General features: G+C 37.2%; 3 protein-coding genes across 3 annotated transcripts; 1 reads left to right on the top strand and 2 right to left on the bottom strand.

The window, feature by feature from the left end:
- Positions 1-2,797: 2,797 nt before the first annotated feature.
- mrpl30 (mitochondrial ribosomal protein L30) lies at positions 2,798-4,582 on the bottom strand. Its single transcript, XM_079880834.1, has 5 exons — positions 4,262-4,582; positions 4,083-4,142; positions 3,626-3,772; positions 3,459-3,532; positions 2,798-3,362 (listed from the first exon to the last, which is right to left on the bottom strand). The coding sequence occupies exons 1-5, from the start codon at positions 4,310-4,312 to the stop codon at positions 3,230-3,232; spliced, it is 465 nt and encodes a 154-aa protein (XP_079736960.1). The 5' UTR covers positions 4,313-4,582; the 3' UTR covers positions 2,798-3,229.
- A 725-nt stretch (positions 4,583-5,307) lies between these two features.
- LOC307164558 (glutamine amidotransferase-like class 1 domain-containing protein 3, mitochondrial) lies at positions 5,308-13,484 on the top strand. The gene is made up of 4 exons (XM_079881532.1): positions 5,308-5,604; positions 11,578-11,749; positions 11,848-12,046; positions 12,966-13,484. Exons 1-4 carry the CDS (start codon positions 5,497-5,499, stop codon positions 13,159-13,161), a joined length of 675 nt encoding a protein of 224 aa, XP_079737658.1. The 5' UTR covers positions 5,308-5,496; the 3' UTR covers positions 13,162-13,484.
- A 155-nt stretch (positions 13,485-13,639) lies between these two features.
- Positions 13,640-16,608, bottom strand: acod1 (aconitate decarboxylase 1). Its single transcript, XM_079881531.1, has 5 exons — positions 16,579-16,608; positions 16,275-16,436; positions 16,092-16,181; positions 15,732-15,931; positions 13,640-15,148 (listed from the first exon to the last, which is right to left on the bottom strand). The coding sequence occupies exons 1-5, from the start codon at positions 16,588-16,590 to the stop codon at positions 14,179-14,181; spliced, it is 1,434 nt and encodes a 477-aa protein (XP_079737657.1). The 5' UTR covers positions 16,591-16,608; the 3' UTR covers positions 13,640-14,178.
- Between the last annotated feature and the right edge of the window lie 1,203 nt (positions 16,609-17,811).

The raw sequence follows: 17,811 nt of genomic DNA, 5'->3' as shown, positions 1-17,811 counted from the left end.
GCACACTGAGCCACCTATTGCACCATAAGCCCATGTCACGGTGTGGTTTCTTGGCCCCCCATAGAGTGTGTTAAAGCAGACCTAAGGCCTTGAAATACAATGTACTGGCCTAATGAAAGCCAAATTTTGACCACTTTATTTTTTTATAGACCCTTGTACTTGGCAAATAGGACAATGCACACAGACCAATTTGTGCCATCAGCCCATTTCGTGTCATGGTTTCTCCGCCGCCACAGAGGATACATTAAATTGGACATTAGGCCTTGATTTTAGAGGTACTGTCCAAAGGAAAGCCAAATTTTGAGCAAATGGGCCTAGATTTTTATTAATTCATGTGCATATTTGCTCTTTTTCTTCATAGTAAGCTGGCAGGGCACAAAGGACATGGGTTATAGTATATAAAACTAGAAATTGTAAATTGTAAGCATGCAAAAAATTACTGTGCGCATGTGAATAGTTTCTTGAGGGCACAAAAATGTAGTATTCTGAAGAAAAAGCATGACTTTAGTATTTTCACCCCCCAAAAAATAGTTTTAAGCCAGTTATTTATATACTGTATTTTGCTGTAGTGTGTCAGCTTACATTTCCAAACATTCATTTTGCCATTAATTGTAATAATCCAGTGAGATTTTTGTATGCACAAGGAGTGACAAGAGCCGGTATGATCAGATCTCACCATCATTGATTCTGTCTGTGATTACATGAAGAAACAGAAAAAACTGAGACAGACTAAATCCAGAAGAACTGCAGCAATGTCTCCAAGATGCTTGAAGAAACATTCCTGCAAAGCTACAGTACTGTGAGACGTTTTAGGCACTTGTAAAAATGCTGTAAAGTGAGGACGCTTTCCAAAATAATGTCATAAATAGATTTTATCAATTAGCGTCTATTAACTGAATCAAATCAATATTTGGTGTGACCACCCTTTGCGTTTAAAACAGCTGTTGTCCAGGTACACTTGCACTTCTGGATTTAGTAGTTTTTTCTGTTTCTTCATGTAATCCCAGATGGACTCGATGAAGGTGAAATCAGATCTCTGTGTGGAGCACCGGCTATTGTCAGACTGCTTATGCATATAAAAATCTCACTGGATTATTACAATGGCAAAATAAAAGTTTGGAAATGTAAACTGATATTTCCTACTGACACTACAGCAAAGGATATAAATAACTGTCTTAAAAACATTTTTGGGGGGTGAAAATACTAAGTTTGCTTTGGAGATCTCCTACAACAAACACTTTAATTTTCTCATAATATACATTGTACATCACCACCTTTTTCAATGATTCTCAAACGAATCGTCTGATGATTCAGTCTCTTTAAATCTCTCCTTTCTGCTGCGTGCTCTGCTCTGATTGGCCAGATGGCCTAAACTGTTGTGATTGGTCGACCGCTTACAGCGCCTGTCGGAAGCTAAACACACATTACCATAACTGAACTTCAGCTCCGGAGGCGTCCTAAAGCTCAGCGATTACACACTGTAAAGACAGTTACTATTGGTGCGTTCAAGTCATTTGTATAGATCGTATTTACGAGTTGAACGCACATGAACGCCACCACAATGTCGTAAACACGAGTGGGGAGCTCGGGATTTTCTTTAAGCCCCGATCTTTACGAGTTGGGGGCGTGTCAGTGAGAAACATGGCGGAATACCACAATACATAAAGGTTTTGATATTGTGATATTGTCAGGCTTTTCTATTTACAGCGCAGTAAGCTAATTGCCTGCTCAGAATATGATAGCATTATAAAATAGCAATGTAATATGTAACGATAAAGTTTGCAGTGGCTTCATAAATTAACTAAAAACATAAAAAAGCAAAGCACACCATTTACAAATCTTAGTTCTTCATTTTCTAGAACTAGAGTTTAAAGGGTAACTAAACCCCTGGTCAGAGCCTGACTCCACCCACTGTTAATATTTGAAAAATGCTAACCTTGCTGTATTTTTGTGTAATTGATTAAGAGAAAGTACACCGCCATCTGACTCCGAAAAAAGTGACTTGAACGCACCTGCCGTCGTAAACGACTTCCCACCTCATAAGTACGAACTTCCCAGGAGGACTTGAACGTACCATATGACGTTGATTTTTACCATATCAGTCCGAGCGCGAGTCCAATGATGAAACATTGGAAGAACTAGTTATTCAACCCAAACCTCCTTCGCAAGGATGACTCGAGCACGACTCAGTGTTTCTCAGTGATCCACTACTCAGTTTGAGGTACATTATGAGATGTTGCTGCTGTAATTCCTCACCATCAGCATTAACAAGTGCATGTCCATCAACAAACCCATTATATTTCTAATTTATTGTGGTGCACATGTGGGAACTGTATCATTAACTGTATTAATAATAGTGCGTACGTTAGCCGAATGACTGATGTAACATTAACGTGAGTTTGCCGGTTAGCCAAATGTATACATCAAAATGTAATCATACTTGCTTATAAAGTGGATACTGTCCGTCTTTAATGGATAAGCGTTTTGTAAACCTCATTTAGACCTCACAGAGATTTTAGAAGCATTCGTCAAAAGGTTGTACTGTTGTATCGCTGTGGTAATTTTAACCAGACTCTTCACATCCTCATCCTTTGAAAGGGTTTACAAAGAGAATTTGCTTTTGCTGAGCAGAAAACTGCGTCTTCTAGACAACACGAACCAGCTATAACGTTTGAGGGTGGGTCAAGTTGTGGCGGACAACATAAAACATAGGTGGGCATTAGGCATTGTGTTACCCAGTGACGTGTAGCCGTCACAGAAGTAAGATTCGAATTCCTGACGACTCGTTCAGGCGGTTCAGAGTCGATTCTTTTGAGAAACAACAACTTTATTTATCGCGTGCTGTTTCGTCTTCAGAACTTTGCAGAAAGCTGCATTACACATTGCATGAAAAGGAAAATTCGAAAAAAGCATAATGGGGCACTTTAAATATGGTCTGAAAATCTACAGAGAGGTTTGGAAATTTGAGTCTGGAAAAGTATGGAATTTTGAAATGGAAAATGTTTAGGAACCCTGTCATTTAAAAAAAAAAGAAAAAAAAAAAGATATGCCTGTTCTGTTCGTCAATGGAAAAAACTGTCTCCCTGAACATACCAGTGATTTTAAGGTTACATCACCAGAGTGATTTGAGGTTTGAAATGCATGCTTTTGTAATTAAGAGAAGATCAATTTATTCAAACCTTTATTTAACAAATGGCAAATACACAACACATGGTAGGCAAGAAAAATTCTATGACTCAATGGCCTTCTGCTCAAGTGGTTGCAGGAGACGTTTCACTACTAGCTCCCCTTTGCTGTTCAGATATGTGTTGGCCATGTCCTCCTCAGCAGGTAGTCCATACGGAAGCTTGAGCGGCTCAATCCTGCAGATAAGAATATTTGAATAGGTACGTTTATTGTAGTGGTCAGCAATCATCAACTGATTTGAAAATGTTATGAAATGCAAAATTCCAACATACCTAACCAGATGCTTAATGGTTTTCAGTAGATTGTTCACTGAAGGGGTGTTCTTGTGGACACGGGGTTCATGCGCCTGGAGAAAAAGATGTATTTAACTATAACATTGTAGTTGAGTGTGATACTATTTCATAAAGTTATTTAAAAAAAATTTGAGACCACATCCCACCTTCATTAGCCCCAAGCTCTTTATCACTTTCTTTTCCCAATATGGACGCCTCATTGTGCTTTTAACCCGTGTCACTATGTGTAATTTATGTGGATGTTCTGGATCACCACCGTACTTGTCATGTTCTTTTGCTCGTTCCTCAAATACCTTAAGGACGAGAAGATGGTGTGGTGTCACTACATTAAATAAACTGAATCAGATTAATAATAATAATAATAATAATAATACGTTTATTTTATATAGCGCCTTTCAGAAAACTCAAGGTCGCTTTACAATAAAGTACAAATAAACACAACATAGAAACAATACAAATAAACTGAGATGGATAACATAATAGATAGAGGTACATACACATAAAAATCAGATCATAGAGTCAGGGAAACAAGTAGCAAAAAGATATGTTTTAATGTGGGTTAAGAAATAAAACGATGCATGTACATTTTGAACTGTCACGTACCTGTGGAGGGATGCGACTCTTAGTGAATTTAGTGCGACATGATGTGGCTTGTGTCAGATTCTGCAATTAAATTTGTAAAACGTTTATATTATACGTTTTTTTTTTTGTTGTTGTTTTTTTGTTGCAATTATCAAAATGATCACGGCTTATTCAACGAGGCTGATGTGAAATAATCTCACCTTTGTGACAGTGGAGGCAGATGTTAGAAGAGCTCGATACAATCCTGCCATTATCAGACGACTGGCTTGTGTTGAGGTGGGCGCTACCTAGAAAGGTTATTAGCTAGCAAGCTAGCTAGCATTAATTAATCGTGCCCAGTACAGTACTCAGTAAGTGGACTATAATGAACGTAATCGCATCAAGGAATGTAATGTTATTTACTCAAACACCCACGATATCTAGATATGTTAATGGATAAACCTACCACAACTAACTATGCTGGATTTCATGCATGTATGTCAACTGAGTTGACCAGAAACGGAAACGACTCGTTTTAGAGTAATTTCAAAATAAAAGTTCCCCAAGGTCCTTTCTTTTGTAGTGATGAGTGGTCTGACTCACTAATCGGTTCTCTATAACAGTTCGTTATAAAGAGCCTGTTAAAATGCACTCAGCGATTCTGTTACCTATCACGTTCTCTTAAGCTTTCCAAAGCTTTTCCTTAAACACATAAGCACAAAAACGGTAACTCAGTGAGTTGTTTACTCAGAACGAATGGACTCCCTACTGTTCAATAGATTCATTGAAAATATTCGCCTCAACAGAACTTTTCGTTTTACTGAGGGAACATATTAAAGAGGGCTTAATAAATGAATGGCAGAGAGGATGGGAAAAGGAAATTAGGGGTAGACACTACTTTTCCATACAACCTAAAGTTAGGAAAAGATGTTCATGTATCATTTTGCCCCGCAGGGACTCAGTTAAAATGTTAAATTCTTCTTTGTGCATTGTAGGAAAGCATGTTTATGGATTGTGTGTATGTGGGAGTCTTGAGTCTGTTTTCCTAGAATGCAGAAAGTATAGGGCAGAAAGAAATATATTATTTATTAAACTGGCAGGACTTGGAGTTAAGGCTTTTTCTCTTTTATCTTTGTTTGGTCACAGTGATGAGCATAAACTGATCTCCAAGGCAGTTCTTCAGTTCTTGCATGATACAGGACTGTATGTAAGAATTTAGTTCAAACTTTGACCTGTGGAGGGCAGTAATACGCCCAGCAGCGTCTACACTGCCGGAATTCTACAAGAAGAAGAAGAAGAAGAAGAAGAAGAAGAAGAACTTTTCGTTTCGTTTAAGGATCGGCAGTGGGCAGAGACGCTGTAACATACACTCTTCATTCACGAACCACGGGCATTCGTAACCTTTCAAGTTAATTGCTATCTTCACTGAATTAGCCACTTTGTTTCGTTTATAAACATGGGAAAGCGTGTTGCTGTAGTGTTGGCAGGGTGCGGTGTGTTCGATGGTAGTGAAATCCACGAGGCGTCTGCGGTTTTGGTTCATTTGAGCCGTCAGCAAGCTACTGTAAGTTTATGTGAACCTTCAACTATCAATTCTAATGTTCTCCACTGCATATAATGCCAATAACGCAGACATTAAATGCAATAAATAGTTTGTCTAAATCAATAAATGGCTTGTCAAGTTGGTGCTAATTTTATCAGATCACTTCCGGCGAAACACGGACGTAAAGCAGCGCCGTCATTACTGCGTGCCTTGCTGCTTGCTGCGTGCCATGCAGTCACACACTACTTCGAGAACTTTGCAGTTTTCTCTCTGTATTGTATCTCTAATATCAGAGAATGTCTAATAAGGCGAGAAGTTCAACTTTCACTCTCAGTACACTTCCGGCTTCTGAAATGGTTGCAGTTCCGCTCGCAGGCGAGTGCAGAATGAGGTCTATGGCGCTATACACCCATCAAAATCCACTTTTCTCAGGATATAATTTTTTGTCTAGCAATTTGAATATTGTATTCAAAAGGATATGCGAATAAATTACACATTGCTGGGTGTTAGATTTTTTTTAGAGTCACTTATTTGCTTTAAAAAGTCTTTTAAAGTGTCAATGACGTCATTCACATCATACGACCAGAGATACTGCTTTACGGCAATCCTTCAGTCACTTTGGTGCTTTCACGCTCTGCACTTTTTTTTCTCTCGAGGCATCGACAACACAGCTGACACAGGTAAATACACGTGCTAGAAGAGTTTTTGTTTCGTTTGTTTCTGGTCCCGCTTCGGATGCCATCAAGCGGTATCTCTGGTCGTAATCAGTCCTTCACCAATCAGCGTTCATTAGCAGAATGCTAGCGTGTTATGGGCAACAACAACTCAACATGCAAGAAATCGAAAGGACATAAGTACTCGTTCATTCAACTTTCGACCAATAACCCATGTTGAACTTGCAAAACCTACAATCAAATCTGAGATTTCTCAACGGCAATCGGGTGAAAGAGACAAATTTAGCCGTCTAGCCCCATAGACTCCCATTCATTTTGCACTCATGGGCGATCGCCCCCAGTGGGACTCTGGTGGAACTACAACCAAAATTCTGTACAATAGGACTTAATAGGGAGTGGGCAGGCTCTCCATAGACGGGCTCTGGTAATATGTAAGTTTTCGCCGCTAGGGGTCGCTAACCTCTTACAATAACAGTTGCGTAGGTTGATGACGCTTAGCAGAATTATGGAACTTGTCATCATGCCGAAGGATCTAATAGTGTTTATGGATGAGTGAATACATTGATGTTTTTAACATGACTGTGGTATGAAGCAGGTCGCGATTGCTAATGAGAGACAGATATCAGCGCCACACGCGACTCCCGCGGATATAACTTAAAGGAATGAGGACATTTAATTCTACCTAACTAACTTGCCCGTACTGAATTACTACTCACACAGGTCAGTTTGAATGAAACTTATGAGGTAACGCAGCGCTGTTTCACTTTGTCTACACTATCACACTAAACTGCATCTGAGTGTGTTGAAAGATATAATGCTATTCTATGTGTTAGTTTGTTGGCTGTATGAGAATAGCAGTAAGCTAGATCAACATTAGAATAACATACAGATCATATTCTAACATTTCATCATGTTGAGCTATATAACATTGATTAGTTTTATGTACATTTGCTCACCTGTCTAATAAAGTACATGCAAGAGAGGTGTCTCTGTCAAGTCGAAGTTTGTCACGGACGTGGAGATCTCGGCATCTCGAAAATGATGGCATCGCTTATATTGATCCTCGTTTTTTCTCCTTTTGTCCCAAAGTCTGCTTGCCATGGTCCATAATGTTTGAACGAAACAACAACAATGTGAGCGTGTCACTAGACGTAAGCAGTTGTCCACGTCTGTTGCCATGGTTACTATGGCAGTACAAGCAGAAACCAGGGATAACGCGGATATTATGTCATTGACAGGCGACAAGTGAACATGGACGAGCCATTATTTAAAATTGGAATTTCTCTGAAATTAAAAATCTTTGGGAACTTTTGGGATATTGTAAGAACACAACTACAGGAAATATATCACACTGTGCAAGTGATTTTTGGATATTTTATTACAAAATTCTTACATATTGTACCTTTAACGTTACTTTAACACGCAAAATCACACAACCATATGAATGGATGTGAATAGACGAGTTATCTTTTTCTTACATTGTTATTGGTGGTAATTAGGCATGAGACAGTAACACAATTTCATATCACGATAATGGACCACTTGCACTGAACTTTGTGATGCACTTTCGTTTGGAAATAGTACAGCTCATTTATTTCCGGTTATGTTTACTTTCAATGTAGGCTACTGCAGGGTTCTCAAGTTTGATCAAAAGCTTGGAGTGAGATCACATGTGGTTGGGGGAGGAGCCTAATGGAGCCCCGCCCCCACCTGTCCCCGCCCCCCAATTTTAACCATTGTTAAAGGAGAACTCCGGTCAATTTTAACATTGAGCTCATTTTTTTGTACATTTGGAGTGCTGTCAATACAGAGAACAACGACAAAAATCGGTGTTGCCTACACCGAGTTATTCTATTTTTAAAATTTGCACCCTGTTGACTTCAATAGGGCAAGTAGTAAGCCTGCTTTTTAGCCTCTTAACATCCTTTAAGTGTCATTACAAGTGCACAGAAAATGTGAGTGATTCCTTCCGAGTGAACACGGGTGGATCTGACTGCAGTAGATGTTAGAGATATTAATAAAAACGAAGTTAATTCAGCCAGCGCTCATACCTTTGTTTACATCCTGTTTTCGGTGGAAGGCCATAGTAATCGATTGTCGAGTTCACGCGCGTGATCATTGGTAACTAAACCTATGCGCGTGAACTCGACAATCGATTACTATGGCCTTCCACCGAAAACAGGATGTAAACAAAGGTATGAGCGCTGGCTGAATTAACTTCGTTTTTATTAATATCTCTAACATCTACTGCAGTCAGATCCACCCGTGTTCACTCGGAAGGAATCACTCACATTTTCTGTGCACTTGTAATGACACTTAAAGGATGTTAAGAGGCTAAAAAGCAGGCTTACTACTTGCCCTATTGAAGTCAACAGGGTGCAAATTTTAAAAATAGAATAACTCGGTGTAGGCAACACCGATTTTTGTCGTTGTTCTCTGTATTGACAGCACTCCAAATGTACAAAAAAATTAGCTCAATGTTAAAATTGACCGGAGTTCTCCTTTAACCCGCACAAATTGAAATTATAACAATTGGTAAATCTAATAAATGACAGAGCAATTCATCACATCAAATATACTCTTTAATGTTATATTTCAAAATTACAAATAAGTTATACAAAAATTACAAAAATATAATGAATTGCTCCAAACAGTTTGGAAAAACAAATATTTTTGCATTTTGAATATGTCTAGTCGAAACGGTATAATGATTTATTGTGTGGTGGGACATTGTGAACAAATGACATAATTAGAGTATTATTAAGGTGTGTGTGTGTGTGTGTGTGTGTGTGTGTGTGTGTACACAAGAGTACACACTCCACCTTATGAAATGTGTTTTGTGTTGTAAGTGTTTGAAAAATACAAATGCAATGGCAATGATTAATGTATGTTTTGACAGGATATATATTACCCAGAGCACTCTGCTTTAATACGTATGTAGCCTTAATGTAACTAGAAATACTATTAATACAGTATAATATATAATTTAAAATAAAATAAATAAATTTAAATTTATTTAAAATAAAATGAAGAGATACATCTTCATTCCTTCCCATATACCCACTAACATTTCCCTTAGTTTCAGATAACGTAAGCTAGCCAAACTGAGCCAAAGCTTCTGGCCTGGTTGCAAAGTAGTTGTAGAGTTTTTGACTGCATCAATAATAATGTATATGATGGGCTATATATTAAATGTTCTAGCCTAAAAATGTTAGACGAGCTTTCTTCCAACTTACCTTCATCATCACGACGTGTGTTCGCGCGATGTTGTTGGTTACCTAGTAACGAACGTACGGTGGCCGAGAATGTTCCGTCAACTTCCGTGTGTTCGCGCATCTGTGTTGCCTATTAACGAACGCAATCTGGCCAAGATACGCGCTGGCGGCAGGAAACTTCACTTTGTGTGCCCGCGCCTCGTATACAACGTTATATATAAAGCTTGCATGACATGACATGCTTGGTTGGCATTGCCTTTTCAGCGTGAGAAATACACGGTGTGTGGCGTGTGAGCGTGTGAACTGGTTGAATTGCGTGTGTCTCACGGCCAATGCGTGAGACTTGAGAACCCTGCTACTGTGCGCAATGAGTTGAACAAACGCCACCTAAAATGAGTCTCCGCAATAAGATTTAAAAATTTGGAAATTTTATTGACAGGAGAAGGGATTCTGATGTTTACTGTGTGCAGAATTTTCCAAACTCATCGGAACATGACGTTTTAATCCAAACCAAGCCGCTCTGAGAAAGCAGCGGCTGTTAAAAAAAACGCCATTATTTCACCACAGGGTGTCAGTGTTCGTCTAAACTAGTGACCGCGACGCTGAAGTGTATGAGAACAGATGAATAACATCAGTACGAACATTTATTTATTTGGATTAAATAGTTTAATCATTCTGTGTCATTTTTCAGTGTTAATCGTTTTACTATTTACATGTTTATGCCCAAATGCTTAATATTCAAAGTATTTGACTGTCATTCTCCTCTACGGTGTGTGCGTTACTGTTTAAGATTAATTCAATATCTTTTAGCCTATTTAACATCATTAGTCACCTCGCGAGCATAGTTTCATTCAACTATTTTTTATTAAAATAGCAATCATTTTTATTAGTCAAATTCGTTAAACTATTTAAACTCAACAGGTATAAAATATAAGTAAGAGAAAAACACTGAGAAGACGAGCATATGCTGCAGGTTTGTGGATAAATGATTTAGCCTATTTATTATTCAGAATGCACACTTAGAAAGAAAATCTATTTATAGGAACATTTCAGCAGGCTCAAGATAATTAATACAGAGATCATTATTCATTGTTTTAATCAATTGGCATCCATTAAACGTAGTGATACTCTGCATTCTCGTGTATGTAGGTGCGCTGAGAGCTCTAAACTCCCCAAAAATAGAAAATAGTTGTGCAAATAGTCCATTGCTGAAGTTTTGATCATGGTATACAGTATTATCAAGATATTGAAATAATTTGCAAAGTGATGTCATCCTATAACATGTTTAGTAACTTTTTTTCTTAAATAAAAAAGAACATTTAATACAATAAAAACATAACAGTCCAAATAAAAAAAAATATATAGAGTAAACAAATGTTTCAAACAGATAAGTGCTAAAGAATTATAAAGAACAATAGGTAACACTCAATAAAGTCTCATTAGTTAACATTAGTTTAACTTATATTCATAATGAGCAATAGCTACATTTGTTACATTAGTTATTCGTTGTTAACATTAGTTACAAAATACAACTGATCATTGTTTGATCATGTTAGCTTAGGTAGCCTACATAAAATGTACAACTTTTAATTTTAGTAATGTAGTAAATTAATAAATGCTGTAGAAGTATTTTTCATTTTCATTTTATGCTAAATAATGAATTGACTAATGGAGCCTTATTGTGAAGTGTTACTGAAAAATTATAAAGAATTAGAACATTTTCAATCAATATCTAGTGCATGTTTGAGTCCAGATTAAAACGTAAAACTGTTTAAGTTAAAGTTAAAAAAGTTTAAGTTGAAAAATAAATAGCTTAACCTACTAAGTATTATTTGGTGCTGCTGAAGGGCTGTTTGAAACATTTAAATAGTGTTGTGTATTGTAATCCTGTTTATCGGCACATGCCTAGTGGCAAGTTGCAACACTGCAATGTCTTTACTGTCGACAATGAAGTAGTCCATCTAAACTATTAAATATAAGTTTATTTATAACATCCGTGTTACTGGTTTCAAATAATTCTCAGCCTACATTTTAAATAATATCATGTAATGCATTGATCGTTCATGTTGTCTTGGACTTTGGTAACAGGATTAACCTTCCCACAGGTCAAGATATTCGCACCCAACACTGATCAGATGCATGTTGTCGATCACTTGAAAGGCTCTCCAACAGAGGAAAAGAGAAATGTGCTCGTGGAGAGTGCCAGACTTGCCCGGGGTGATATCCAAGACCTCTCGGAGCTCAGTGTAAAGGATCTGGATGCCATCATCTTCCCTGGTTAGCACACTGCCTTTATTGAGGCCACTTTTGGAAGAATTCCCATGCACTCTTCAGCTCAACACTTCATTTGCTATTATTTTGAACTGATTTTGCAGGTGGCTTTGGAGCGGCCAAGAACCTGTGTAGCTGGGCTGTCCAGGGCAAAGACTGCTTGGTCGATGAGCAGGTCAAAACAGTGCTGCTGGCCTTCCATGCCGAGAAGAAGCCCATTGGCTTGTGCTGCATCTCACCTGTGCTGGCAGCGAAGGTTTTCCCTGGCTGTGAAGTTACTGTTGGCCATGACAAAGATGATAGGTAAACAAGTTGAAATCATGTGACTTACAATATTTTTAAGAAAAATGAAAGGCTTCAGTTTGCATGTACATTACTGTTCTAAAATTTGGGGTCAGAAAGATTCTTTTTTTAAAGAAATAAATATTTTTATTCAGCAAGGATGCTAAAGACATTTATAATGTTTTAAAAGATAAATATTTCCATTTGTGATTCCATGCTGTTCTTTTGAACCAGTGCATTACTATCATTGAGATAATATTATAGTTTTAATATTTTGGATTAGTTTTATATTTTTCATTTTAATTAAAGTAAATTTAAATGATCATTTTTATTTGTTTTTTTTATTGTCTATATAGTTTATACATTTTTATTTCAGTTTTAGTTAAGTACATCAAGTTAAAAAGCTAAGCTGTTTTACATTTGATTTTATTTCAGTTAACATTTATATTATTTCAAGTAATAAAAATGTTTTTTTTTAATGGTTTTCAGATTTAGTTAACTATAAAAACCTTGTTCTGAACTTTCTATTCATCAAATGATCCTAATAAATGTAACATGGTTTCAGCACAAATAAAAAGCAGCACAACTGTTTTCAACATTCATAATAATAAGAAAGATTATTATAAAGAAATTATTTTTGAGGCAGTGTAAGAATGCAGTATAAGAGACTGCTTTCAAAAACATTTTAAAAATCTTACCGACTCCATACTTTTGAATGGTATTGTATCATTAATTAGCATTGAAATAATTTGTCCTCATTTAGCAAAATAGGATGCAAATGTGATGGAACAAACCACAGAAAAGGCTGAGCTCTGGTTATACAAAACCATGTATTTTTTTATACACAATTATCTTTTACTGTTGCCATAGTGTTCACAAAAATGTTGATATTGGTATAAAAAAAGATTTGAGGCATACTGTCTGATTATTTGGCTTTCAGGTATCCAGATGTTCCAGACACTGCGGAAGCTATTTCTCAGCTTGGCTGCAAGCACATCTGTAAGCATGTGAATGAGGCTCATGTTGATGAGAAAAATAAGATCGTCACCACTTCTGCTTTCATGTGCAAAGCTCCACTACATGAAATATTTGATGGAATTGGAGTGATGGTACAAGAGGTGCTGAAACTTGCCTGAATTCTTGCAAAATGAGTGGATTGACATCGTCTTTTTAATGTTATATAGCGATTCCATGTACAAGTGTCTGAATAAACATAAGCATATAAAAGTCATACTGGCAAAAGTTTGGGATCAGTCATTTTGGAGGGAAAGATATTCATAATTTTATGCAGCAACAATGCATTAAATTGAAAAGTGAGAAACAAAACTTTTACATTGTTACAAAAAAAACCCTATTTTAAATAAATGCCTTTATTTTACTTAACTTTTTATTCATGAAAGAATCCTGAAAAATGTATCACGGTTTCCACAAAAATATCAAGAAGCACTACCATTGTCAACACGGATAATAATAAATGTTTATTGAGCAGCAAATCAGCATATTAGAATGATTTCTGAAGGATCATGTGACTGAAGACTGGAGAAATTATGCTGAAAATTCAGCTTGATAAATGATTGTAAAATTGTATATTAAAACAGAAAATAAAAAATACACATGCAGAACAGAAAACACGGTGACATTAAATCCAAAGAAGAAATTGATGTGAAACCTTTCATTCACAAAGTGTAAAAATGAAAGGAGCTGTTCTGTTCTCTCTTGTTACTTTCATTTTGACTTTCTGCATTCTGGGAAAAACTACATCTGACAAAAGAGCACTGTTACTTAATTCTGTGTATTTACAATAAAAAATCTGACATTGCAGAAATAGGCTAGCCACAATACCCTCAAAATGCATATGAAAGTTATAGACAAGGTTCAAAATGAACACTTGCTGTACTCTACATTAAAGTAAAAATTTATTTTGGTGAGTAAATAACTTGTAACAATTTGGTTGGAATACAAAATGCAAAATTTCAATCACAATAGTACAGTGGTTCTCATGCTTTTAACTTTTACCTCATCAGAATTGACAGATTTATCATATTTACCATCAAATGTTTGCTAGAGTCATGACAGTCAACAGGTTTCAATAAGACAAGTGGTTTAACAAGATACTTTTAGCCTGAATAATGCAAGTGACATTACACAATAATTCAAGCCAAAGCTGAGTAGCGACGCTCATGCCTGTGCATCATGTGCTTATTAAAGTGCATGTATGACCAAAGCATTGAGCAGTCTTGGTTTGTGTCCAGACGGTCTACGGTGTAAATAATACCATCCACGACATCAGGGGTCAGCACAGTTGAAGCATTAGCCCTGAACTTCTTCACCAGATCCTCATGACTCAGTGGTTTCCTCCAGTGACCGTAAAAAGTGTTGCAGCGTGCGTTGAACATTTCCCCTTGTGTTGTCTCCACGGCGATTTCGCAATACATCTTTTCAAAGCTTGAATGATTGTCTTGTGGATTTTCCAACTCTACTTTCAGAAGCATCTCCTTAAGGGCACTCCTGTTCATCTGGCTTTTGCTAAAAGATTCAACTGTGACCTGACCATCAAGCAGTGCGGTACAGCAGTTGAACTGGAAGGAGTGTCTGGCCTGGTGTTCGCTAACTGGAAAAGGGCAGTCTACATATCTGGACGAGGGCACTCTGAGTGTGATCTTCTTAATTTGACTGAGATCTGCATTTGGGTATTTATTCAAAAATGTCGCCCTTGCTTCTATTGCTGCATCCGCCACCCAGTGCATGCCGAGGTGTGCGGGAAAGCGCTTCTGTGCAATGTTCTGGTCTTCTAACACCCACCTGTACTGAGAAGTAGGGGTGACCTCAGCCAGTGGGCGAGGGACATAATCTGGATAGAAGGCCCCGAAGCCTGATGCCAGATCCAGAATCTGTGTATTACCCTCAAGGCCGAGGAGAGCGAGCTGCGAGGCCTCCAGACCCCCGCGGGCAGCATTGCCCATGTGCAGAGGTTTGGTTTGAGTAGCAGCGTTTGCCATGGGAGCTCCAGCAGATGAGCAGGCTATCGCTAGAGCTGCTACGCTCTGGGCTGCTGGGAGACCCAGAAGTTTAGCCGAAGCAGCCGCGCTGCCCATAACCCCAACAACTGCAGGTGGGTGAAATCTGAGAGGGACACATGAATCAGAATAAATATCTAATAAACACATTTTTAAAAAATAAAAGGTGTGGACAGTCATATAGTTCTGCTTGCATTTTATGAATAAATCCAATTTAAGTATTTTCTTTTTTCATTAAATATACCTAATTGATAATTAGTTGACGCACATTCAAATAATTGGAAATTATGAGCGAGGATGCATTATATTAGTCAAAAGTCATCATTTTTATTTCAAATGATGTAATTAAGTACTTTTTGAAAGATTCTGGGGGGAAAAATCTATCAGTTTCCACAAAAATATTAAGCACAACTGTTTTCAACATTGATAATAAGAACATTTTTTTGATCATTTGCAATTTTGTTGTTTTTTGTATAGGTTATATAGATTGCCACTTGCATGCTACATTCAGTACTTCTAATTACTTTGATATTCCATAAATATCAAAGTTTCAGCCATTTAGTCAAATTTAAAATGATTAGTCTATTTGAGAGAAGAAAAAAAAAGAAGTTATAAAATGGGGGCCAGAATTTATTTGATCTAATTTGAGATTTCATTTAAAAAGTACATAATTGTACAAAATATTTTACCTTTTGGGAATGTTATGAGCCTCTTTAGAAAACCTCATGAGTCTCCCCTGAACCTCCATGCCTACATTGAAAGCCAGCAACAGCTCCAGGCCAGAGGGTTTAGTAGGCAGTGTTTCAGCCAGTGCCAGGAGAGCCGGTAACACAGCGCCAGAGGGGTGAGTGGCTGGATGCCAGGTGTCATCAAAGTCCATAGAGTGCACCTAATAGCACAGGAACACATCCCATTATCAAGCACCCATCTGACCCATCTGAGAGAATACATACATGCTCTAGCAGGACCATCTTGATTATGCAGTAATGATTGATTTTATCACAAGTTCATACCAGAGTATCTGAAGGGGAGTATTTAAAATGACCTACCGCAACACCATTAACAAAGGCAGCATACTGAGGTGGAAGAGATACTCCTGGTCTTCCCCAGACCTTGCTGTTTTCCAGTCCTTGCTGCCTCTAATTTATAAATGATCAAAGAAATGAGCATAAGAGGCAGACATAACAGGATGTTAACTTAACAATATCCCTCTATTGAAACAGCATCCTTACTTGGCTGCTCTGAAGGACTATGTTAAAGACTGGAGTGCTGGTTCCAAGCAGTCCCACTCCCAGCGTGTCCAGTATCATTCGCTTACTCCTTCTAATCACTTCATCTGTCAGATGAGATGTGTTCAGACAGGAGACTGCTGCCCCAAAACTCTCAGTAACACCCTGGAAAAAGAAAAGATAAAACCTATTAGCCCATCAACAGCATGAATACATTTTGATGCATTTGAATTTTAACTGTAGCAAAAGAAGTGAAAAATAATAACGCTGGATGAATTATCTAACATAAATGATTAAAAGTCAGTACCTTTCTGATCATTGTGCGAGGAATGAATCCTACTGTGAGTTCAGCGTGGTAACGTTTGCCTTATATACCAATGTTCCTATATGCAAATCTGGTTCACCAACCACCAACTTTCCAAGGTTACTTAACCACATGAGAAGTGCATTGTTTCACAATTTGTGACTACCTTGGTATTAAATCAGTTCAAACTTTGTACAAAAACATTACTATACTGTATCATTTTCAATCATATTTTATTAATAAAAAAATGATCAAATTATACATAATACTGTGTGGAGGTTAAAAGAAATTGTCTACATATTAACAGTGATTAGATGTGCCCACACATTAGAAAAATACTGTCTTTTTACAGGTTGAAATTAAAATCGTTTCATCAAATCAGAGTGCTTTCATGGAATGAAATTGACAAAAGACAATCATGAAATCACATGATATGACACTATTTCATCATCTTTTGCATCCACAGTAAGTGTGTATCTCCAGCATGTGTGAAATCCGGAATTTCTATATGCAATTGTGTATAGTGTCAGAGACAGTGTTCTGTCTGTCACTGGTTCCTCAAAGTGTCACATGAGTGCGACCACTGTAAAGTGAAAGAAATATAGCTTATCATATTGGCTAATGTATTTTCATAGACAGTATTAAATTATTAGGCTTTCCAGCGGTTAATGTCATCAATATTAACAGGACAGTTTTCAATGAAAAGATTTAAGTTTTGGATTTATTCTTTAAATGTCTTTCGAATGTTTTATAGGACAGTTTAAAGCCAGTCTTGTTGCTTTAACATCATTTGGGTTCAGTAAATGCTTATTTCCCATTGTTATGCATGAATTGAGCTTATTAGCTCATTACTAAAGTACTGTGAGCTGAACTGGGTGTCAAATAAAGGACCTGTGCAAAATGTGCAGTTGGTGCTCTGGGTTGGAGAATCACTGAAACCTGTAAATACGCTCTTTATTTTGGCTTTAAAAGCCTTCAATATTTGGAGCAAGAATTGAAATATATATTTTCTATAAAAATATAACAAATTTATTTATTTTTCTAGCAGATTATCTAAGGAAATACAGTAAACATGCTTTAAAATAAAAAGCATGTGCCATGTGCTTGACATTTTTGGCAACAAGGAAGTGAAGGAGACATTAGCACATGTTAGGTCACATGCTGTCAAAGCTCCATTGAGAGTTCATTTTAGATTGGGAAATACATATAAATTCAATTTTTAAATAATATAATTGT

Source organism: Squalius cephalus, assembly GCF_949319135.1.
Source record: "Squalius cephalus genome assembly, chromosome: 9".
Taxonomy (NCBI): domain Eukaryota; kingdom Metazoa; phylum Chordata; class Actinopteri; order Cypriniformes; family Leuciscidae; genus Squalius; species Squalius cephalus.
This window is presented reverse-complemented; position numbering and strand designations above follow the sequence as displayed.